Here is a 25976-nt window from a genome sequence, read left to right as displayed (position 1 = left end):
AAGATTTGGCTCTTCTGAATTTTCATCATTAATTAACTTTTTCCTGTGATTTGATTTTCTGTTCTGCTACATTGTCTCCATTCCGTACTTTGACAGCATGGTTCCTTCTATTAGTCCATTTTAACCTGCATATTGATATGACAATTCCCCATTCTCTCAGCACTGTATACAATGGAGAATGACATGGGGACAAAGTTTGTTCCTGCCCCGTCCCCGCGAGCTTTGACCTTGTTCCCGCCCCGTCCCCACGAGCTCTGTCCCTGTCCCCATCTGCAGTAATGGTATCCGTGTCATTTCCTACTTAAAAGTACAGATTTTGAGTTCAGTTTGTTTTTCAATAAAAAGAAATAGTTCAGACAAGTACTTTAATTTTTGCTGCAGCAATTTGTATTCATCATCAGTTAGCTGTCATTGTATTTTGAAATTATTTTTGCATTTTGTATAATATATGCACATTTAGAATTTATTTCTCAGAAATCATTGGCTTTTGCTTTTTTAACACATTTCTCTCTCCAAAAAGCCTGGTTTCTTTACCCTCACCCAACATAAAATGCTGTTCCCGGTGACCTGGTTACCCTCCTTCAGATTTCAGACTTGTACCCAAGCAGCCTAATGCTACTTCCACCCTGCCTTCCACAAACATCTTGATCAACAAGATCCAGGACGCTGAGTTTCCCACCCCTACCACACACTCCTTCTGGAGGCCTTCAGAAAGGAGGGTGTGCCTCTCCCTCCAGCCTGAAACTTGTCTTTTGAAGATCTCTGAAGGAGTAGGGAACTTGGGGAAGGAGGAGCAGCAGGTGTGTGGCCTGATGTGTAGCTGCTCTCCTTGCAATAAATAGCCCCCAGTTAACATGAGAACCTAGGACTCATAAAATCAGATTGATGAATCAAAGCTTAATTAAGCAATTTATTATTCAAATCATTCTCGCGAGCATGAGGTGTGTGTTCCCTCAGTTCTACCTTGGAGCGCACTCACACACACACATTTCTATAAGATTTCACAGATTTTATAGTTACATTTAAGTGTCTGGCCCTAAGTTTTTCTCCTTGGCCGATTGACTGCCTGTCTGCTAGCGTTCTGTGTAACAGCAGCTCTGAACTTTTCACTCTCTCTCTCTCTGTAGTCTCTTTGTTCATAGTTCCCTGTTATCTCACAGATGTGACCTTGGCTTATTTCATCTCTGGGGCCTGCATGTCTCTTCTAAATCTTGCCTGCCAGCAGTGTGGACCAGTGGCGTTCCTAGGGGGGCTGACACCCGGGGCGGATCGCCGATGCGCCCAGGGCCAGTCTTAGGCAGAGGCAGGGGCGTAGCCAGACAACAGATTTTGGGTGGGCCTAAGCAAGAAGTGGGTGGGCACTAAGTGTTCTCGCCCCCCCCCTCCCCCCCCCCCACCACCACTACCAAAAAAATGATCTCAACTGGTGGAAAAGCGCTTCTTTCCACCTTGGCAATCTGCAGCAGGCATGCGCTGAAAACTGAGCTTGCGCTGAAAACTGAGCATGCGCAGGTACTAGTAACATGGAGAGTAGCGTTTTCATTACCAACAGGGGGAAGTTTCAAGTGGCAGAGCTTGGGATCCCCACCAGCTACCGCTAAACGTGTGCTACTGTTAGGTGGGCCTGAGCCCTAAGTGGGTGGGCCCCAGCCCACCCAGGCCCACCTGTAGCTACGCCACTGGGCAGAGGCGACCAAGGCGGCCGCATAGGGCCCCGCGCCTAAGAGGGCCCCGCTCAGCGTGCCTCAACTCTGCCTCGTGCCTCCGCTCCGACCCGGACCGGGACCGCATCGAGTCACTCAACCTCTCTCCAGCCATAGGCAGATAAAGCATTCCTGGCATACCTTGTACACTGTAGCACTGTGCTGAATCTTTTCTTAATATTTTTCCTTATTTTCTCCTTTGTTATGAGAATTGGAACTACTAATTGTAGTGGACTTGAACTGAATAATTTCTGGGGAGGGGAGGTTTCATGATGATAGCATTGTGCTTATTATTTCAATCAGATTTTTGTACAAGTTTAGCTTCATTTGTCTTTATTTGAAATTTCATAAATAAATAAAAAAATTCTAAAAATGGAATAATCTTATCAATGGGGTGGAGCTAGGGTGGGGGCGGAGCTAGGGTGAGGGCTGGGCTAGGATGGGGCCCCACCAAATTGGTCTGCACAGGGCCCCGCACTTGCTAAGACCAAACCTGGATGTGCCCCGCCCCCCCAGGTGCAGTGCCCCCCCCCCCCCAGAACAGCGCAACGCACCCCCCCCTCCCGGCGAAAGAACCCTCAATTCCCTGGTGAAAGAGCCTCCCCCCGGGTGCACGCCGCTGGGGGGGGGGTGCCGTGTGCCTGCCGGCTCTTGTTGTCTTGCTCCCTCTGCCCCGGAACAGGAAGTAACCTGTTCCGGGGCAAAGGGAGCATGAAAACGAAGAGCCAACAGGCGCGTGGCACCCCCCCAGCGGCGTGCACCAGGGGCAGACCACCCCCACCGCCCCCCCCCTTGGTACGCCACTGGTGTGGACTTCTCCTCCCCCTTTTCCTCCCCCTTCTCCTGCTTAGTACAGATTCCTTTGTGCAATGATTCAAATAGCTAAGATACAGTAAAATGCTTTAATTTAAAGACATCTTAGCTAGGGCCTATTATATGAAAATGCCATATATTTCTATATTTCTTACATTGTGATCAGCACCAAGCCAGGGCTGAAGCTGTGGGGGCAGGGGTAAGAAAAATGTGCGTGCATGGAACAGTCAACACTTTTCTCCCTTCCCTTCCTCCTCACCATAGGTGTCATTTACTTTTTCCTGCAGCAATTCACAATCACAGGCCGACTCCATGGCCTTCCTTATGCTGTGTCCTGCTCTTTCTTCTGCAACTTCCTGTCTTGATGCTAAACAAGAAGTTGGAGTAGAGAGGGCAGAACATGGAGCCTGCCTGTGAATCGCTGCCGGCTGCAGGAATATGTAAATGGCGCCCGTAAGGAGAAGGACGGGAATGGAGGAAAGGATTTTTTACCACAGGTCCAAGGTCTTTTACCATTCCCACGGGGCGGTAAAAAGTTTTATTCCCGCAACCGCGGTGATTCTAGTTAGGGCGTGGCTCTTACCACAGATTTACCATGGTTTACAGTGGTATATCCGCGGTAACGGTAACTGTGTCATTCTCCAGTGTACAGTTTCACTGAGCACAGTTATGCACTTTAGTTTAAGGGAAAAATCAAGAAATTGGCCACAACACAGTGGTTGCAGAACATTAGAATTTTCCCTGATTCTAGTTATTAGCAGTGGCGTAGCTAAGGGCACAGGGCCACCCATTCTTGCCTCAGGTCCACCCAGTCAGCAGCCCATGAGGCCCCCAAAACTCTTCAGTGGCAGCGCCTCACTACTCTCTCTCCCTCTTCTCCACTCGTGGCCTGGCATCTGCCTGTCTCTCTCTAGAACCACCTCCTGGTCTACCTCAGAGCTACTACCAGCAGCAATTCCTATAGGTATCCTGTGCCAGCCCTGCAGGCTTCTCAGTATCATGTCCTGTCCTCAATGATGTCACTTCTTGTTTCTTTGGCGGGGACATGGTAGAGAGAAGCCTGCAGGGTGGTGCAGGTTGCCTATAAGAATTGCCACGGGCAACGGCTCTGAGGTAGAACCGGGGAGGCGGTTCAGAGAGAAATGGGCAGATGCTGGGTCATTAAAAAAAATACTATATTGTATGTATGTACAGGGGTAGGGGTGGGGGTTGGAAGGGCCCACCCAAAATGGCAGTTCTGCCTATGCCCCTGGTTATTAATTTTAAAAAGATTCAACTATCATACATATGGCCAATCAGAAAGCTCTCTTCATGATAGCTGCTTCTGACTGGTTATTATGTTTCACCAAACCCCTTTGGTGTGGAAGAAATAAGAAAAACATTTTGAGGAAAAATATTTAGTGGTGGTATCCATGTAATTTCCACCATTGAATAAACATACATAATTTAATATAGCGTGAAGAAAGAGAGGATGCATACTTGAGAGACAGGGAAAGAAAGCAGAGACATGCTGTAAGGAAAAAGCAACTCCACATTCCTCCAAAACCTAGGACTGAATCCCCCTTACCTGAGACAGTTTTTCCTAAGGCAGGAAGGAAGAGAAGGAAGGGAAGTACTTAGGCAACCCAGTCAGCATGCAGAGAGTGATGTCAGCCTACCCACTTTGGTTGTACCACAGAAAGATGGTATAGCAAATCCAGGAACTCTTCACCCTAATTCAGGGACCAATGCAGAAAGCTTTCACGAGCCTAACCTTGGGGTTACTGAGAGTTGTACATGCATGTTAATGAATGAACAATGCAGAGAGGGGTTGGGGGTGAGAATTAACTTGCGCAGAAGACATGGATGCACATTTCATTAAATGCATGATAATGAAGCCATTAAGCCACTCAGTTTCAAAACAGATGGATGTCTGAAAAGGCCAGATGGGTGTTCTTCTGGGGAATCTGCCCAAATTATTATAATCAAAACACACAGAAAATGTCCAAGCAGCAAGCCGCTTAGAAAAAGACATTTTCAGCAGGAGCGTGTCAGGGGGCATCTTCTAGCAATGGTGGATAGCAGAGCAATGTCCTAGGGTGAGAATGAAAATGTTCCAATTTAGATCTACTATAAATATGAACAAGTGAAGCCACAACTTGTCTTTGGACCCATTTGTGCTTTTGCTGAGTTGGAGAGTGGGGAGGTGGATCTGGTCACTGGAGGAGAGTGGAGAGTTGCTGAGTGGTTTACTTGCTGTCTTTGTCTGCCCCAGTCTAAAACTTTTGTTCCCTCCCCCCTACACACACACACACACACACACACAAACACATTTCCTGCCTTGTCTCTCCTCTATCTCACTTCTTAAACCCCCTCACCACACCTGCTAGCCCCTACCCACACCCATCCCTTGCTGTCTCTCCGGCCCCTTTCCCCCTTTTGTCCTATCCCTTGCCCAACTACCAATACTTCCCTCCCTATCCCCTTACCTGCTCCTACTCTTTCTCTCCTTGTGCCTCTGTGTTCATCCATTCCCACTTTGTCAATGTGATGTGTACTGTTTCTGAGTGAGTTCTGTGTAGTGGCGTACCAAGGGGGGGCGGTGGGGGCGGTTACTTCCTGTTCCAGGGCAGAGGGAGCATAACAATGAAGAGCTGGCAGGCGCGCGGCACCCCCCCCCCCCCCCCAGTGGCGTGCACCCGGGGGGTTCTTTCGCCGGGGGATCGAGGGTTCTTTCGCCGGGGGGGGCGTCGCGCTGTTCCGGGGGGGGCGCTGCACCCGGGGGGCGGGGCGCATCAGCGATCCGCCCCGGGTGTCAGCCCCCCTAGGAACGCCACTGGTGCTGTGTACTGGGGCTGGGTGAGTGAGCAATGTGTAGGGTTAGAGTACACAAAGGTGGAAGCCAACCAAGTCCAAATGACCAGCCCATGCAGTTAGTGAGAGCAACAAAACAAAGTTTATTAGGACCCTACACGGCCCGTTCTTCGGCTAACCACCTTCCTCAGGGGTCAAACCACATTAAAAATTCAGGAAGCAAATGAGCCTTTTGAAAAGAGGTACAAATGTACCGCACTGCATCAGTAAACCGTTTATTGAGTTGCATAAGAATAGGGAAGTGAAACAAGGAGTCAGAACTGGGCTCTGTGCTAGTGAGTTTCATGGCGTTATACTAGCCAGTGGCCACTTTTGAGAAAACTGTTTTCTTAAAAAAAAAAAAAAAAAAAACACGATAGAAGAATAGCAAAGGTAAGGTGCTAGGATGGATAGGATGAAGAGATAGTGTAGAAGAAAAAGTTTTGCAGAAGACATAACTTGGCAAATGGAGAGAATAAGGGATAGCACCTGAGGAGATGCAAATGAGTCTACAGATTATGGGAGTAAATCAGGCCCTAAAATAACAATGCAGAGAAAAGTGGGTACTTGGTGAAGGGGTTCATATAGGAAAGAGACTGACAGAGTAATGTGAGAATGCAGTTCTTGCAAGAGTATTTCTAGAGGCTGGAGAAGAAAACAAAGCAAAGCTTCAAAGAAGGAAGTTACAAGTGAGTCCAGACATAACAAACGCTTGTGTAAAGTTTCTAATATAAAGAGCTGCAAAGGATAACAACATAGGTTTTAAAAAGGAGAATAGTGTAAGAAAAAAAGGAAGAGTCAAATGTGACAAATTCCAGAAAACCTTAATGTATATTAATCTATCATTCTTCTACTGAAAAGAAAAATTGAACAATAGCATGCTGCTTTACATAACACCATCTCTTATTTGATTTTCTTTAAGACAAAGGTTATTAGTGTAAAAAAACGTCCAGATTTCTATACCACTGGTCAATGGGATGTTGTCGTTGAAATGAATGGGAAGCAGGAGTCAGCCATCTTTGATGCTGTGATGATATGCACAGGTCATCATGTATATCCAAATCTGCCACTGAAATCTTTTCCTGGTAAGTTCTGATCTGTATTCAGGTGTGGTAGCTGTGTTAGCCCACTCTTAAGGTTATCAATAGAAATCAAACAAAATAAAACATGGAAAAGAAAATAAGATGATACCTTTTTTATTGGACATAACTTAATACATTTCTTGATTAGCTTTCGAAGGTTGCCCTTCTTCGTCAGATCACATTTGCTTATTTCTGATCTGACGAAGAAGGGCAACCTTCGAAAGCTAATCAAGAAATGTATTAAGTTATGTCCAATAAAAAAGGTATCATCTTATTTTCTTTTCCATGTTTTATTTTGTTTGATTTCTATTGATGGTCTGAATTCATAAATTAAAAGTTCTCTGTATCTGATCAGGATAATAATGCCTTTATAAATGAGATCTAGGGTAAACACAAATCACTAAAAGTCTGATACTCCAGTGTTTCTCAAGCAACCAGTCTAGTTTTCAAGATATCAATAATGAATATTCCTAAAATAGACTTGTAGACAATTGAGATAGATGCATGAATCTATTTCATTTGTTAAGAGGCCTTTGGATCATTTTAACTAAGGGTGATGCTACACCCAGAGAAAGGCATATTGTGATTGTCAGCAGAGTGAGTGAACTGCATGACTAATATTCCGCCAGGGTCATTATGCTCATATTAGCCCTCTCCTCAAGTCACTTCACTGGCTTCCTATCCGTTTCCACATACAGTTCAAACTCCTCTTATTGACTTATAAGTGCATTCACTCTGCAGCTCCTCAGTACCTCTCCACTCTCATCTCTCCCTACATTCCTCCCCGGGAACTCCGTTCACTGGGTAAATCTCTCTTATCTGCACCCTTCTCCTCCACCGCTAACTCCAGACTCCGTTCCTTTTATCTTGCTGCACCATATGCCTGAAATAGACTTCCTGAGCTGGTACGTCAAGCTCCATCTCTGGCTGTCTTCAAATCTAAGCTAAAAGCCCACCTTTTTGATGCTGCTTTTAACTCCTAACCCTTATTCACTTGTTCAGAACCCTTATTTTATCATTCTCACCTTAATATTCCCTTATCTCTTGTTTGTCCTGTTTGTCTGTCCTAATTAGATTGTAAGCTCTGTTAAGCAGGGACTGTCTCTTCATGTTCAAGTGTACAGCGCTGCGTACGTCTAGTAGCGCTATAGAAATGATAAGTAGTAGTAGTAATTATGTTCTGTGGCACACCCCTTTAGGATCAGCCACAGTGGTATAGTCCACCGAAGCCTGCTAATATTCTAGTCAGAGAATTTAGAGCCAAAAGAGAGAGAAGGTCAGTCTGTCTCTTAGTCTAAGAAGGAAGTTAGAGAGGAAGGAAACCTACCTCTTAGAATATAAGGACATAGGAGTAGCCATACTGGGTCAGAGCAGTGGTCCATCTAGCCCAGTATCCTGTTTTCCAAACAGTGGCCAAGCCAGGTCACAAGTACCTGGCAGAAACCCAAATTGTGGTAACGCTCCATATTACAAATCCCAGGGCAAGCAGTTGCTTCCCATTTCTGTCTCAATAGCAGATTATGGACTTTTCCTCCAGGAATTTTTCCAAACCTTTTTTAAATCCAGATGCGCTAACCGCTGTTACCACATTCTCCGGCAAAGAGTTCCAGACAATGTACAATTACCAAATTTATATTAGATATACAAAATACAAATATAATACAAATAAACTGTAAAAACCAAATTCCTGACCTCAGCAAACCCCATCACCCAACTAACTCCTACTCAACCCTTAAAGGCTTCAATAAGAAACCACACCTTAATTCTTGTTCAGTCAACAAATCTTGTTCCCGATGAAGGTCCAAAGGTACAGAATTCCATAGTTTAGGGCATAAAAGGTAAACATCTACTAACCTGACCTCCTCAGAAACCAATGGAAGTGAGAGTTGTGAGGAATGCAGATTCCTGGATAGAAGAAAGAGGTTTCATAGCCTTGCCAGGTATTAAGGACCATTATATTGTATATACTCACTGTAAGCCAAGATTTTGGGGCCTAAAAAAAAAAGCCCCAAAATAGGGATCTCAGCTTGTAGCTGAGTCAACATATATTTCTGTCCTTCCCTGCCCCCCACAGTGACCAGCATTTCTCCTTACTGGTACCACCTCCATGCTGCCTCTGATACATGCTGGGCTGGTATGAGGCCTTGAACATGCTCAAGACCTTCTGGCTTCTGGCAGAATCAGACAGGCTGTGAGCATGCACAGTTGCTCAAGGCTTCTCACTGGCCTAGCTTGTAGTTACGGTTCTTCAGTGTCAGCAGTAGCATCCAAGGAGGTTAGATCAAGAACTGGAAACAGTACAAGGCTATGCAAGGAGGTTGAAGAAAATAGGAGACAGGGTGTTTATATCTAGTCCATTATATAGGTTGAAGCCAGTAGGCAGAGCTTCCAAGCAGTAGGCGGAGCTTGACGCCATTTTAGTTCAACTGAAACAATAGCAAACGTTATTGAAAACAATAGCCAATTATTAGAAATAAGGGACTGCTTATGCGTGGTCCATCTGTAAAAGCTGCTCCAGTTGGATAGGCAGTGCCTTAAAAGGTGGAGGACAAAAGATTTTCTTTTTTTACTTATTTGAGAGCTTTTTAATTTGTTTGAAAGCTTCCCATTTCTAGATATAAATATCATGAAATAAAAATGGAATATCACTAAAACAACTTCAAAATTATTGTAGCTAGTAGAAACAGCACTCTTATAAACTCTGTATTTTGTACTTATTTTTCGAAACTGTTCTATACAATACAGATGGCCAAATTTCGGTGAGGATGTCCGTTTTCTGATGGTCTGCCTTCCTATCTGAGAGGTGAAAGCTCCCTTGCAAAATTCAAGCAGGGAGTAAAACCCTGCTTTGTTGAGCTGGCCTACAGATAGTCTGGATGAGAGCAGCTGAGAATGGCCATTGTCAACCTATATAACTTTTTTATTTGCATCCCTCAGATTGTGCTTTGTTTTTTACTACCTATCTTTGTATATTTTTAATTCTAACCATTGTACACCACTTTGATTGTTACTGAAAGACATTAAGCAAATACAAATAAGCTAAATGATGGGAAGAACACATGTACTCATCAATACAGGTTACATTTAGGGTTTACAGCACATATCATTAGGAGGCAGGCCTGGATTGAGACTCTGAACCTCAGGGCTTCACTCCAACAATGTATCCTCTAAATGCAGTGGACCCATGGATTAAATCAGCCTACATTCAGCCCCAAAGTGAACCCTCCTCCATGATTCTGTGTTGTGGGGGGGGGGGTTGAGCACAGTCAACTTAGTCCTCTCATAGGTACTACATAGTTGCTGGAATGAAGCATCTGAGATGAGAGAGAAGCAGCAGTCATGGATTGGATCAGAGATCTACCAGGGGGTGGGAGCAATACCAACACCAAAAGTGCCTAGGGCAGTATTAGCTGAAATCCATCACTGCTAGGAAGAAAGAGCTTGGCTCCAGTGTCACAAAAGAGACCCTGTTCTTGAATATACTGAGGGCTAAATGCACAAAACCTAAAGAGCCAGCAACATGGGTTTTACACTGGTTCTAGCCGGTTTAACGAGCATGGTGTTCAGCCAAACATGCACAAAAGGATTGTGTGAGCTCTTTTCCTGTCACAGTAGCAGCTAACAAACATTGTATGCAAAGTTATTACAATGAGCTAACTACTACACAAATATGCATGCAATGTAATGCACAGCCATTTTCTGAGCGATGCACAGAAGCAGCCCCTACCTTTACCGTGGAAACTTTAACGGTTGGTCTGGAGCTGTCGGTCCTGACTGGTTTTCATTGTCACAAGTAGGAGAAGGGGAGAAACAATACGCATCAGAGCAGGGAGATCGCTGACCACAGCAGTGAAGTGTGGAACTAGTAGAACATGCTCACAGGTGGTACAGACGGCTTCTGCATACTTGAGGCCTGGCATGTTTTTTTCATCCAACAGATCTTTCTGTGACTAGCAGCAGCGTCTTCAACAAAATTGTAAAAGACTTTTCCACATAAGAATAGCTGTTTCTTTTCCCCTGAAGGCAGGTGCCACTTTTTCCCAGCAGCGGGAAAGCAAGGAAGACGCCAGAACCCCAACTGGTCTGCCCATCAGCTGCTGCTCCAGCCCTGGAAGCACACCCCCAAAAATAGAAAAAAAAAAGGCTACACCAGCTTTCATAAATGCAGCCGTATACAAGCACCACTCTGAGCATGCGCAGAGCAGCCAAGCTTAGCAATTGGCTGTTCTGCGCATGCTCAGCTGACCGACTGGCTTCCCCCCTCCCCCGAACTGCTCGTTGCTTTTGCGAGTAGCTCATTTGCATGTGATTCGCTTTGGGAATCCCTCTGTATTTCAAAATTGATAAATTTTGCCGAGGTGGAAATACAGAGTGATTCTTTACGGGGACCTTTGTGCATCTGGGTTTGAGTTCCTATATAAGTGGAAGAGCTTCACACGTCAGACTACAGGGATTTGCCTGAAGTCTCACATTAAATGCTGGAGAAGAGATTTTCTAGCCTCAGGTTTCAAAGCACTCTGCATGGCGCTGCACTTCCATTCACTCACAATATATTTCTGCTTTCTTCACAGGGATAGAGAAGTTTAAAGGGAAGTATATCCACAACAGGGAGTACAAGGATCCAGCAAGATTCCAAGGCAAGCATGTGCTGGTAGTGGGGATGGGTAACAGCGGCGCTGACATCGCAGCAGAGCTCAGTCAGACAGCTGCACAGGTGATCCTCTCTGATTCATTATCAGGTCACTATTTGGCCAGTGCCGTCATTGTACTAATTTAAGCGCCAGCACCAATGCTTGAAGATTCTATATATGGCACATAAAATTGTGTGTGCAAATTTGGGCACACACCCAATTTGCCTGCACAATTTAATTGAGTAACGAACCAATTAGCGCCGATAATTATGCACTAATAATTTATCAGCACTAATAGGCAATAATTAAAATTTACACGCACATCTTGCTAGGCGCCAGTTTATAAAGATGTGCATGTAAATTCTTGTGCATGGATCTGAAAAGGGGCCGTGTCTATGGGAGGGGCATGGGCATTCCAAGAATCTGCACGCTGTTACAGAGTACGCCTGATCTGCACCTTATTTAGCCACAGGGATTTACACCAGGTTTCAGCTGGTGTAAATCCTCGTGCCTAACTTCCTGGTGCTATGCACTAGTCTGTAAATGGCGTCCAACTTGGAGCACTGTTTATAGAATAGCACTTGGCACTCATTTTTTTCTGCGCTGATTTTTTGGCGTCATATACAGAATTTGGTCCATAGTGTGGCGACTATACCAGCACTATCAGGACAATTCCAGAAATGAAGCGCTAACATTTACATACACATTATTCATCTAAATGTTTATAAAGTGCAGAAACAAAACAGAAACAGAGTCCAGAAGCTCCGGTATGCTGAGAAGGCCTATCCCTGTTCTTTGGGGATGCCAACCTACCGACCTGACTCATGTTTCCTGTTCTCCACAACAACCTAAGTACTTTGTCATACCCCTGATGCAGTCTTTATTGGCGAAACGTGGCCACGTCAGGTTGGGTCATTTTGAACAAGACACTTCTGGACTCGGTGTCCACTTTGTTTCTGCACTTTCTGTTTGCTGCAGGCTTTTCACGCCTCTTCTTTTGTGTTTCCAAATGTTTAGAATACTAGCATATATGGGTGTATGTGCACCCTTACACAGGATTCCAGGTGCGTGTGTTGCTGTCAGACATCCACCCCCACCCATGCCTTAAAAACATCTCCCTCCAGTCTTCGCCCGGGCAGTAGCACTCAAAGGCTGCCTGCACCAGAACTTTCTCTGTGAACCGCCCTGCCCCTTCTGATGCAACTTCCTATTTTGTGAAGGGCAGGACAGTTCACAGAGAAACACTGGTGCAGTCCGCAGTCAGCCTAACAATTTAAAGCATCTCCTCTTTCCTAATGTCAGACCTCCCTAACCCTTGCTCCCCTGAATTAAGCAGTCAAACTACACTTATGGAGGAATACCATCTGCCTGACAGGATAGAAAGATTATTCACTTCTACATCTCCATCACTCTTGTTTCAAATTACCATCCTATCTCAAATGTACCCTTGCTCTCGAAGATTATTGAAAATATAGTCCAGTGGCGTAGCCACGGGTGGGCCTGGGTGGGCCAGGGCCCACCCACTTAGGGCTCAGGCCTACCCAACACATGTAGAGGGTTACAGCATGGGCAGGTCATGGAACAGACTAATGTAGCAATAAACACTACATGTTTTCAATGCATCTAATTCCAGAGTGCTTAAAGATTGCGACAACCAAAGTTGGAAGTTCTCATGAACGGTATTGTTCAGTATTTAGAACCCTTTCTGCACATATTTCAAATCTGTTTTATCATTGTCTAAGGCAGTGGTTCCCAAACCTGGTCCTGGAGGCACCCCAGCCAGTCAGGTTTTCAGGATATCCACAATGAATATTCATGAAAGAGATTTGCATGCAGTGGAGGCAGTACATGCAAATCTCTCTTATGAATATTCATTGTGGATATCCTGAAATCCTGACTGGTTGGGGTGCCTCCGAGACCAGATTTGGGAACTACTGATCTAAGGCTTTCTCATGACGCTATGGAGCCCTTAACAGGAAGCAGTAATTGCTCTACCAGCAATCCACTAGCACAGCTGCCGTCATTTAAGGTGTGGTGATATTCCACCCAACTCCCCCACAAATATCAGCCCCAACCCACGACATCCCCATTCACACCTGATTTCACCAGCCGCCCCAAGGTCTGATCCCCAGCCCTCATGCAGGTCGGATCCCCCTCCCAATGACCCCTCCCAAACTCCGATTTCCCTGATACTCTCCCTGCAAGTCAGATCTCCCCCCCCCCCAATCACTCCCCATTCTGATCCCGCCACTGGACACATCCTAGTCCCCAAGAGAGAAACCCCACCCTTGACAGAAAAATCCCACCCCCAATGTGTACTCTTACCCCATTCCCTGATCCACCTCCCCCCCCCCCCACCCCCAGACCTACACAGAGGTCTGTAGTGGTAGTTCAGTGGTCCCAGACAGCAGTGATCCCCCTCTGCTGCTGCCTGGTTGGCACTGGTATCCAAAATGTCTTTGCCCCTGGCAGTAGTCTTGCAAGGGGTGAGGGGTGATCCATCCTAGCAAGAATGGGTGGGAAATTTTTCCGAGAAATGTAATGGGGTAGATAGAACGTTTTTGGAAGGCAGGAACAAAAAGGTGTCGGTATTCCACAGCAGTGTACCGGCTGAAAAATAACTCTTTAAATTACTTTCTTTTTCAAGTCCATGTTCCTTTATTATTCCAAAGATATACAAATTGTTCATTGAAATATGTGGACAACATAAGATTTGAATATTGTGCTCTCTTACAGGTCTATCTGAGTACCAGAAGTGGTAACTGGGTCATGAGTCGTGTGTGGGACAGTGGGTACCCCTGGGACATGGTATACCTAACCCGCTATGAAACCTTTCTTAAATACATCCTGCCACGCTCACTTTCAGACTGGATGTACCAGAAAATGATGAACAAGCGGTTTAACCATGACAACTACAGTTTGGCACCATTGGACAAGTAATTTCCCTCTATACATAAATTTAGTCACTTACCTGTTGTGTATTATTTGTTTTCCCCATTAATTTTTCTGATACCAGTGAAATATACTGAGGAGTTGATATTCAGCTGGCGGCAGTAAACATTTTTTAGCCACCGCCAGCGTTATTCTTGATTATTCAATGCTGGACACTGGCATTGAATATCTGGGTTTATGCGACTGGCTATCTCTTATGTGGTTATATGCAATATTCAATAGTTAACTGCAGAAGGAATGACTTATGCGGTCCAATAAACATTAGCACTTAACTGCATAAATGTCGTCTCTGAACTGCCCCCAAAACAGCCTACTTTCCCTGTAGTGGTCTGTGGTGATTTTCACTATCAAGTTAACTGCTGCTGAGTATCAACGGCAGGGGCATAGCCAGACCTCGTGGTGAGAAAGGGCCAGAGCCCGAGGTGGGGGGGGGGCACATTTTAATCTGCCACCCCGTCGCCGCCCCCCTGCCGCCTCACTGCCTCGCCACTCCCCCCGCCGCCCTGTCGCATCCCACAGCAGCAAATACCTTTGTAGGCGGGGTCCCCAACCTCCGCCAGCTGAAGCCTTCTTCAGCGCTGGTTTACGACGCCACCGTATTCCCTGCCCTGCTGTCTCTTCCTCATGTCCTGCACACTCCTTTAAGTGAAATTGAGCATGCTCAGTTTCACTTAAAGAAGTGTGCAGGATGTGAGGAGGAAGAGAGAGCAGGGCAAGCAACATGGCGATGCCGGAGACCGGCGCTGAACAAGGCTTCAGCTGGCGGGGGTTGGGGACCCCCACCAGCAAAACCAGGGACCCGGACAACATTTTGGGGGGGCCCAGGCCCCCGTGGCCCCATGTAGCTATGCCACTAATCAACGAGTAGCCCTGCCCAAGAAATTTAACCAGTCATTTCGCTTTGATTATCGACCCCCATATTATCATCTCATAAATCTGCAGTTTTTAGATAGGCGGAGGTAAGTTTAGCAGATAGGAGATATTAAGAGAAGGAAACACAGGATAAAGTATATTAGAATCTGAATCAATCCAGACAGTTTGAAAATTCTCTGCTAGCCCTCTGGCAGGCACAAATAATGTAATATAATTTAGCGTATCTTGACATCCCAGCCTGTTTGATTCACTCAAACACTATCAGAGAATGCCACTGTATCAAAGGGAGTTCACAGTTCCAAGACAGCATTAGAAGTCTCTGTCTGATTCTGGTTTCAAGCAATGGATCACTGTAGAAATCTCTCTCTTCTCTTGTCATACAGATCTCTGAGGAAGGAGCCAGTATTTAATGACTACCTTTCAACTTGCATAACATGTGGTACTGTCGTGATGAAACCAAACATCAGGGAATTCACAGAAACCTCCGCCATATTTGAAGATGGCACTGTGCAGGAGAACATTGACACTGTCATCTTTGCTACAGGCTACAGTTATGCCTACCCCTTCCTTGACGATGCCATTGTCAAAGACAGTAACAATGAAGTTGCGTTGTACAAAGGTGTCTTTCCTCCCAAGCTGGAGAAGCCAACACTGGCTGTTATTGGCCTTGTTCAGTCTCTGGGTGGCATTCCTCCAACTTCAGACGTCCAAGCACGCTGGGCTGTGCGAGTCTTCGCAGGTAGGGGAACATGTTGGGAAGTGGTTTCACTTTAATGGCACATTTTCCAGGAATCTGTAACAAAATTCATAAAAGCAGACAAATCAGGAATAGATGGAGACCAGCGACCAGGGATTTGCAGTTATTTAAATCAACAATGAGAAACACCATCAACATTTGTCATTTCATTTCATGTCATTTTCAATATGAAATAACACAAAAAACTAGAACTTTCCTTATGTTTCATGTGCCATTTTAGCACACATATGCCCCATAATTCTATAAAAGTCTTCAAATAATTGCATGCACAATATGCGTATACAATTTAATTGAATAACGAGCCAATTAGTGCCAATAATTGGCTTTTTAACAAGCAATTATTGCCACTAATTAGATTTCATTAGAATATACGCGCATAAATTTAGGCATGGGATCCAGGCCTAAAATTTATGCCCATGACCCTTCCAGAAATGAGAGGGTGATGGGCATAACGGGTCATTCCTAAAATTAACACACATTGTTATAGAATAACGGGGATACGCACCTAATATAGGCGCATACGTTTGCACCAACTGGCTGCACCTAAGTTAGTCACGATTCCCAAGCATAAAAGCTCTTCTATAAACTGCTCCTAACTTTCAGTGCGGCTTACAGAATAGTGCTTTTTACGGCACTCATTTTTTGCCACCATATATGGAATCTAGCCCATGATAGGCAATTCTACGAATTGGGTGCTAACATTTACCTGCCCATTGTGTGTGTAAATATTTAGAATGCTAGCATCTACACTGCATAAGAAACTATTGAAGACATATTTATTTCTGCAAGCTTTCGTTACTGTCAAGGTTTATTAATGATGCAGACTTCTTATTCCGGATTTTTTAATCAGTTGATGTTTTGTCCTTGTTTTTATTTTATGTATGTTTTTATTGTAAGCCGCTTAGGGCTAGATTCTATATATTGCACCTTGATTTCTGTGTGGAAATCAAAGCAATTCTATAAAGTATGCTTTAATTTAGGTGTATGTTATAGGATACGCCAAATGCTGCTCTGCGCGACTCAATTGCACCAACTAAAACCTGGTGTAAATCCTGACACTTAAATTAGGCGTGGAACAGGTGTATTCTATAACAACGCACATAGATTTTAAAAACGCCCACAACCTGCCCATTCCACTCCCATAACTACGCTCACTTTTCAACTACGCGACTTAGAATTTACGTTCACCGCATTGCACAATACGCTTAACGAGTTGGGCACGTAAATCTTAATGCCAATTAGTGCTGCTAATTGCTTGTTGTCATCCACTTAGCACTGATTAGCTAGTTAAACAATTAAGTTACATGCATTCTTAAAGAATACGCTACAATTTCTGCGTGGAAATTAAGGTGTCATATATAGAATCCTGGGGTTAGTGTTAGGTGGGATATAAACTTTTACAATAAATAAAATAAATAGGTGTGCACTTTTTTTTAACTCTTTATTTATAGCTTTTAACAAACATAATTCATTTTTATGAGTGTCAATGCACAAAAAGAAAAAGTAATTCACATGTAACCTTACATCTAATGTCGACATTTTTCTTCTTACTATCGTCCACAATATTACACTAAATAGTGATCCAAGATAAGGAAATAAAATTATCCTGCTTATTTTAAGCGGTTACATCACAAAATAGCTAAGGAAGCGTCATTCCAAGTGGTTAACTCTAGCCTGCTATACAGTGGTACATATGGGATTAGACTTGTATACTAACCTCTTCTTTGCTAATTAGAAATTCTTCTAACTACTTTGGGTCAAAGAATTGATATTGTTTTGACTGAAATTTAACTCTACAAACACAGGGAAACCGCAGAAGGAAATCCACTCCCACTGCTACTGTTCTAGCCCGCAGCAGTAGGAACCTCTTACGCCTCCTCTGCGTTTCCCTAGAAAGTTCTGGAAAGACCCTTATCTTTGAACCCATAAACTCAGAATCTAAATGCCTTAGAGATAGTTTGAGAACTGCATCTCTATCCATTTCTAACGCAAACGTTGCAAGCAGTGTAGTTCTCTGTGTAATTACTTCAAGAGATGTTTCCAGGAATGCAGTTAAATTCATTGCCCCCTGTAAAGGTAAATTTTCAGATGATTTAACATCTAATTGAAGGTAAAATGCTCTAGTTATGGGCGGCAAAGATGTCTCCTGCATTCCTAGTATATCTACTAAATATTTTTTAAGCATTTGGACTGGTGAAATTAAATAAATAGGTGTGCACTTATGCATGTATATACCAATATGCTGCATAAGTGCTGTTCTGTAAATACCCAGCTATCTTGGATAGTGTGTATTTGCAGGAGAGGTGAACATAAGGGAGGAGCATGGGAAGGACACAGGCACAGGGCAGGATTATCATTTTATTAGGCCCTAGGCAAACATATATTTGTGGCCTCCCTACCAAGGACCCCATCCCCCACCATCATTTCACCTCTCCAGAAGTAGCAGGGAAAAGAGCAGAGTAGCAGTAATAGTTTGTGAGTGAGCATGGGGACTATACAAACATAGTAACATAGTAGATGATGGCAGAAAAAGCACATGCTTTGAATGGAGAGGCTTAATGGGTACAGATGAATAGCTGCTAAGTTACCCAGTTCCAAGAGGGAAATTCTGAGCCAGTCCTGCAACACTATTCTGGTATTATATGGGAGCCGAAGTGCTGATTTCAACTGATGGTATCAGAGACTGTTGGGGGTGCAAACTCAATGTTCCTTGGTCACAGTGAAAGGAATTTTCTTGATACCCACAGAGCTGGCACCTGGAGCTGGGTAACTTGGCAGCTCTGCAGCGGTGGGCTTAGAACCAGGGAAGCTGGGCATGTCATGTTCACTCTCTATTGCTCTGATTCAAACCAGAGATTTCAAGGCCTCTTGGAAAGAGTGAGATTTAAAGCCAATGTTTCCAAGATATACATTTACAAAGTTTTACATGTGAAAAAGACACACAAATGGAAAAGGCAAAATTAAAATATTTTAGCTTTTTTTTTTTTTTATTCTTCTGAAAGAATATAGGCAGAATGGAGGCAGTATTAGGACAGTGTTCAAAGGAATTTGCCCAAGTAATTTAATAGTTAACAGGGTAAATTCCCTGGGCTGAAAACTTCCCTTCACTTAGTATGTGCACAAGTACATTTGCACCTGTGAATTTCCCCATTCCTGCCCAGATTTTCAAAGGGAAGCTTCATTTCTATAAGACTGTCCTCACCAGATACACAGAAACATCCACAAGTACATGACATGCACTTTCTAGCTGTCTTTTTTAATGCTGTCCTGCTGTTCATGTGCTCATTCAGGCAGTGCCCCCACCTCCCACCAGGTCTGACCACTATTATCTAAAATTCTGGCATTTGTTGCCTGTTCTCTCCCTCTTCAGACAGCTCACCCTTTACACTTTTCCCTCATTTGCAACAATCTCTTCCCCTCCTCCAAGAACACTCACTGATTCTCTCCACAGTCCAGCCCTTGCAGCTCAGCCCCTCCTTCCTGTGAATAGAAGCCTTCCCATTGGCTGGGGAGGGGGGGAAGGAGAACTGTAGTGGGCTAAACTCTGAAAAATATCCACACACTTGCTATCCTTCTGGCTTTCAGGCAGTGTCATGGTTGTGGACATGTCCCATGCCTACACTCACCTCTCCTCCCAGTGACCAGGCCCTATGGCTGCTGTGGACTGCTTTCTCCCTTTTTCCCAGGTGTGTTCCAGAGATCATTCCAGTCCTGTTCTGATGTTCCAGTAATCCAGTCTTGCTTTGATGTTCCTGTGGCTAAGCCTCGCTTTGGTGTTCTTGCTGCCAAGCCTCGTCCTGGTGTTCCTGCTGCCAAGTGTTCCTGCTGCCAAGCCTCATTCTCACTCGTGACATTATCAGTAAACGCCTTTATAAAGCACCTAGAAACCTTCCTGCTTTGCCTTTGCAACAGAGGTCTTCAGATGAGTTTTCATCTGTGTGGGTTTGTTGCTGTTCCAGCCCTGCTTGTTCCTATCCTGCCAGTCTTCGACTTCAATCACAACCCTGCTTGTTCTAGTCCTGCAAGTCTTCAGCTTCAGTTCCAGTCCTGCTTGTTCCAAACCTGTCTATGTTCAGCTTCAGTTCCACCACTGTTTGTTCCTACCCTGCCTGCTTTCAGCTTCAGTTCCGGTCCTGCTTGTTCCAGTCCTGTAAGTCTTCAGCTTCAGTTCCAGCCCTGCTTGGTCCAGTCCTGTTTGTTCCAAACCTGTTCCAGCTCTGCCTGCCTTCAGCTTGATCTCGAGTCCTGCTTATTCCAGTCCTGCTTGTTCCTGCCCTGCCAGCCTTCAGCTTAAGTTCCAATCCTGTTTTTACCAGTCCTGTCTGTTGGCCTCAATCCTTGTTTGGATGGTTCGCCTGCTGCTGCTGCTGCCAGTCATCAGCAGTGGCCCAAGGGCTCACTATTCCTGACTTTTGTGACAGATTGTGACAGACAGGTAATTTGCAAATTTTTAGACTCCTGAAAAAATCCAGACAGTTGGCTTTCCTAAACTCCTGATCATATCCAATAGAAACATGACGGCAGATAAAGGCCATATGACCCATCCAGTCTGCCCATCCTCTGTAACCTCTAATTCTTCCTGTTCCTAAGCGATCCCACATGCTTATCCCATGCCTTTTTAAATTCTGGAACAGTCCTCGTCTCCACCACCTCCATTGAGAGGCCATTCCACACCTCCACCATCCTTTCTGTGAAATAATACTTCCTTAGGTTACTCCTAAGCCTATTCCCTCTTAACTTTGTCATATGCCTCCTTTAACATATCCCCAATGATTTTGAAAAGTTGGCTCCTATGCGATCAATTATGAATATTTCATCTCTAAACTTGCATCACTCTGACTACAATCAAGCTGTTATAGGAGGGACCCATATGAGAAATGGCATGAGGCAAAGGAACATCAGGCCTCACTGTGTTAAAATGGACTGAAGCTGTAACTCTGATATATGTGAATGTAATAACATGCATCTCTATTTGGGTAGGGGAGGGGGGCTAAAAGGAAAATGTTATATTAGGGGCCCAATATTTAAAACTAGCTAAATGGCCAGGAGAAGCTCCTGGCTGTTTATATCACCTGTCCGGGACTAACCGAGCATATTCAGCGGCACTTAACTGGATAGTGCCACTGAAAATGTCTGGTTAGAGCCCAAGTCGAAACCAGATATTTTGAGGGTATTCTGAGGGCAGAGTTAGCACTTGACTGGTTAAGTACCAATATTCTGCAGTAAACCAACCAAGGTAACCACATAAATAGGACCACAGAAAATTCAGTTTTATCTTTATGCGGTTCACCATTGCCGGTTAAGTGCTGAATATTGCACTTTACCGGCTATGGTTTTGCCACTCCCATATACCCAGAAATTCAGTACCAGAGTCAAGACATGGTCTGGCATTGAATTTCCAAGGATAACGCCAGCAGTAGTCAGTAAAACACTGACTGACACTAGTAGAATATTGGGCCCTAAAAGTTTAACTGGCTGTTGTATGACTTTTTGCAATGTACTGAAACGTCATGGTACATATTTCAATAATCATCTATTATACCTGTTTCTGTTAAAATGTAATAAATTAAAAAAAACCAGCAGTGGCCAAAAACTGGGTCATAAGAATAGCCATACTGGGTTAGACCAATGGTCCATCTAGCCCAGTATCCTGCTTCCAACAGTGGCCAATCCAGGTCCCAAGTACCTGGCTGAAACCCAATTAGTAGCAACATTCCATGCTACCAATCCCAGGGCAAGCAGTGTCTTTCCCCCATGTCCATCTCAATAACAGACTATAGACTTTTCCTCCAGGAACTTGTCCAAACCTTTTTTAAACCTAGATATGCTGACCGCTGTTACCACATCTGTGGATATGATGACACTCCTAGCTCCTTTTTACCACTTCTCTTTACAAATCACTGGATTGGGCATGTAAAGTTTGATCCAAGATAACTAGTGTATATCTATGTCATAATTTGAGAGCTGTTTAAGAAGGACACAACAATGCAGGGAGGCCACAGAGAAACAGAATAACAAATTCTTGTTGACTTCAAAGTTCCTGCTACTTATCATTTCTACATGGCTACTAGATCAGGAATGGGCAAATGTTTGGGCCCGAGGAGCACTCTGAAATTCTGATTCAGGTGGGAAGGGCCAAGGGTCTAGAGGATTTTGGAGCATTTGGTGCCTCAGCTCTCCTTCCCCTGTTCACTTGCCTTTAAAGATCAGTTTGCAAAGCAGATGAGTCTCCCAGACCTCTGAGGAGCTTCCAACATTTGACTCATTCCTTTCCCTATAGATATCCAACTGCAACATCAGTGCTAACCCAACAGCATCACTTCCAAAGGGAAATGGCTTGCCATTGTCACAGGATGGAACCAAAATCAATGCTGCAAGCTGGATGAAAACCTAACTTAGGCAGCATAAGGTTTTCTTTTTTTAAGAATACAGTGAATTGTACTGAATTGCTATATAACTTAGGAAAGCTTACATTTAATTTCTACTTATGATACATTAATCAAATAAACATTTTTGTGTGTCTTTTCAGGGGAATGCAAGCTGCCTTCCAATAGCAGCATGCTGGAAGATATGGAAGAGAAACAGGGGAATAAAAAATCATGGTACGAAATCATAACAGGACTTATTCTTAATGTATTTTCAATCCAATTCTATATACATCATCATCATTATTGCACCTCTCAGTCCTTGTAGACCAGTGGAGGGAATCGTGCTTCTCATTCAAGGTCCCCTTTCCTGTCCTGAGCCATGTGTACTGTACTTTAAATGTATAGCCCACTCCTGGATATCATCCAGCCATCATCATTTTAGTCTTCCTCTTTTCCTCACTTCTTCAGCTCTTCCAAGCATCACTGTTTTTTAGCAACCTGTCACCTTCCAATCTGCAGATGTGTCCAAGCATTGCTAGTTTCCTTGCTTTTACTTCTCCACAGCTGTTACTTTCTTGTTCAGATCCTCTCATATCTCTCTGTTGCTCACCATTCCTTCCACCTTATTTTTATTTTCCTGTAATATGTCACACTCTGAGACCCTTTCCGATTCCATAAACATGTTCTACTGTACCTCAATCTGCAGTGTCATAGCTGTGCACAACACAACATCCTTTTCATTTTGACTAATTTTAATCTGATGTTGAATAACAATGGATGGCAACTTCAGCATGATTGGCTAATAAGACTGGGGTTTTTTCACCACCAAAAAATGATTAGAAATTATTTCCATTTTGCTGTTATTAAAATGTTCCGGATCACGCTTTACCTGGATATTACAGTGTGCTTCTTGGTTTTAGCTTGCTATGATCTATGGTGATATTGCAAAATGTCTCTTAGACATTCCTACAGATTGATCTATGGAAATACTATATGTCTGCACAACCCCTGGAACCCCTGAAGCTAAGCCAGATCAACCTATTTAGCTCTTAAAACTTCTTTTCCCACCTACCAGGACTATAGACTGCCATCAGTTTAGCTATAACAGTCCCCAGTTAACTACTTTTGCATTTGTCCAATTTACACATTTGCCTGTCTATCTTCTGTCTTCCCTTTGATTTACAGTCCCTTTACCCTTTAACCAGTAAATGAGGATTCACAAGAGATTTCTAGGCCCTACTGTTGCTGACAACCTGCTGCCAGTCTGATCTTCTAGGTCCAACAATTTGTGGCGAGAAGTAGTCTAAGCAGATGATGGGGTTCAGATGCCCAACTCCATTCTCTCCCCATTTCTGTTACCATTCCATGAAATATAATCATTTTTTGAACTGTGTAGTCCAGCTGCGAGATCTGGAATGACTGTAGTATTAACACTCCCCTAAAGAGGACATGCCTTGACAATAACAAAATCTTCCACCTCACCATCAGCCAAAGTAGCTTGAGAACACAGGGTGTGAAACGACCACATAAGTACATATAAGTACATAAGTATTGCTATACTGGAATAGACCGAAGGTCCATCAAGCCCAGCATCCTGTTCCCAACAGTGGCCAATCCAGGTCAAAAGCACCTGGCAAGATCTCAGACGGTACAACATATTTTATGCTGCTTATTCTAGTTCATTTTAATAATGGTCTATGGACTTTTCCTTTAGGAAGCCATCCAAACCTTTTTTTAAACCTCACTAAGCTAACTGCTTTTACTACATCCTCTGGCAACGAATTCCAGAGTTTAATTACACGTTGAGTGAAGAAATATTTTCTCCAGTTTGTTTTAATTTTACTACTTTCTCGCTTCATTGTGTGTCCCCTAGTCCTAGTATTTTTGGAAAGAGTAAACAAGCGATTCACGTCTACCTGTTCCACTCATTATTTTATAGACCTCTATGATATCTCCCCTCAGCCATCTTTTCTCCAAGCTGAAGAGCCCTAGCCACTTTAGCCCTTCCTCATAGGGAAGTCGTCCCATCCCCTGTACATTTTCTAATTCCACTAACTCCACTTTTTGTAGTAGAGTCCCTGTGTAGTACAGTTGCAAAGCTTATTATTCTTTCAGCAAAAGTGAGTTTAACTGTCTTTTATTAATTCATAACCATTTTAGGTGACTTAAATAGCATGAATAGAGTTTTAGCCTGGAGGCTTTTCAGTATAATTTACAGCTTAAGGCTTCTTCCACTTTCTCCTCTTCCATGGTTCTAGTGCAGGAAAGCCACCCTAAGATTGATAGATGAGAGTTGTATTCCTTCTGGACTTATTTAGAACTTGTTCTCCAGTGGATCAGAGCTGGGTATAGTCCTACTTTACAGAAGCCCTAAATTGTACCAGTAGTAACTTGCTTTACCTTTTTGTAGAATGCTTAGATATTAGAGAATAAAATTTGCATCTTTCTTGTACTTTTTTTGACAGGTTTGGGCAAAGTGACACATTACAGACTGATTATGTTGTCTATATGGATGAGCTCACTTCCTTTATAGGGGCCAAGCCCAATCTGGTGCGCCTCTTCCTGATGGACCCTAAACTAGCCTGGGAAGTGTTCTTTGGACCCTGCAGCCCTTACCAGTTTCGACTGACTGGACCAGGAAAATGGAATGGAGCCAGAAAGGCCATTCTAAATCAGTGGAATCGAACAATACAGGCCACAAAAACACGTGCTGTGGGTGGATCTCCACATCCTTTCCCGGTTTTTCATTTGCTATGGTTTTTTGCTTTGTCAGTTCTTTTCTTGGCCATTGTTCTTATGTTAAAATAGTCAAAGTTAGTCTGAGCTTTTTATGCACAAAGGAGCACGACTTTCTAGCCTGGCTGTAGTTATATATATAATCCAACCAAATAGCAACAAAAGTGTCCTAGCTAACGAAAACTATTTTCCATATTATTATACAAGATTTAATCATCAATGGTGATTTATATATTGTAAATCTACACCACCAATATGTTATACTCTCTAATAACTACACACATAATTTATTTTCCACAAATCATTCAACATTCTTCTCTGTAATGCAAACAACGGTTTTGATTCAAAAGTTAAGGAGAAAGGACCATCAATTTGGTTGCTTTTGATCAAGCACTCACTACAAGTTTTCTGATTAATCTTTTCATTGCCACTTGCCTCACAATATAATCATTTGGGGCCCGATGTTAAACATGATTTAAACAACCAGAAGGCTCCTGCCTGTTACATCTCTCATTCAGGGCTAACAGGTCATTTTTGGCGGCACATAACCAGTTAGTGGCAACCTCAAACCAGCTATTTTGTGGGCATTCTGGGGGTGGAGTTAGCAGATGGCCAGTTAAGGGATGATATTCAGAACTTAACTAGCCAGGTTAACCACATAAATAGGACCACATAAAATTCAGTCCTGTCTTTATGTGGTAACCCATAGCTAGTTAAGCAGGGCCACCAAGAGACCCAGTCGGGCCCGGGGCAGGACTGAACCACCCTGCCCCCCTCCAATCTGGGCCACCACAACCCCCACCCCGGCAGCTGCCAAACTGCCACCGCACCCACACACACACACACACACTCGGACTGCCACTCAGTGACAGCTACTGTCCCCTTCTGCTCTTGTGTGCCAAGAGGTGTGACCCAGATGATTGCATTAACACAATATATATTATATATTATATTATATTATATTATATATTATATATTAATGCAATCATCCAGGTCCTAGGCAGCAGACAGCAGGAGCAGAAGAGACAGACCCCAAAGCAGGCAGGCATGAAGAAGTTTGCCAGTGCCGGGCCTGGGCTCCCCCATGGATGCAGGGCCCGGGGAATTTTGCCCCCTACCCCCTCCACCACAGTGGCCCTTAACTGGTTATGTGTTGCCTGGCTCTGTAAATCCAGAAATTCAATGCCAGTGCCCAGATATGGCCAACATTGAATTTCCAGGTTTAGTGC

The 25976-nt window shown here is 43.9% G+C and overlaps 1 protein-coding gene across 3 annotated transcripts in view; it reads left to right on the top strand.

Moving 5' to 3' along the window:
* Positions 1 to 25447, top strand: part of FMO3 (flavin containing dimethylaniline monoxygenase 3) — a 63398-nt gene extending 37951 nt beyond the window's left edge. For all 3 annotated transcript variants that reach the window (XM_030205513.1, XM_030205512.1, XM_030205514.1), the window contains exons 4-9: positions 6271 to 6433; positions 11002 to 11144; positions 13798 to 13997; positions 15270 to 15625; positions 22173 to 22245; positions 24477 to 25447. In XM_030205513.1, the coding sequence (XP_030061373.1) occupies positions 6271 to 6433; positions 11002 to 11144; positions 13798 to 13997; positions 15270 to 15625; positions 22173 to 22245; positions 24477 to 24819 (1278 nt within the window). In that variant the 3' untranslated portion in view covers positions 24820 to 25447. The remainder of the gene's footprint in view (positions 1 to 6270; positions 6434 to 11001; positions 11145 to 13797; positions 13998 to 15269; positions 15626 to 22172; positions 22246 to 24476) is intronic.
* The last annotated feature ends 529 nt before the right edge of the window (positions 25448 to 25976 follow it).

The sequence above is a fragment of the Microcaecilia unicolor genome, chromosome 6 (genome assembly GCF_901765095.1).
Source record: "Microcaecilia unicolor chromosome 6, aMicUni1.1, whole genome shotgun sequence".
Classification (NCBI taxonomy): Eukaryota; Metazoa; Chordata; class Amphibia; order Gymnophiona; family Siphonopidae; genus Microcaecilia; species Microcaecilia unicolor.
The sequence above is the reverse complement of the archived record's forward strand: the minus strand, read 5'-3'. Positions and strand labels throughout refer to the sequence as shown.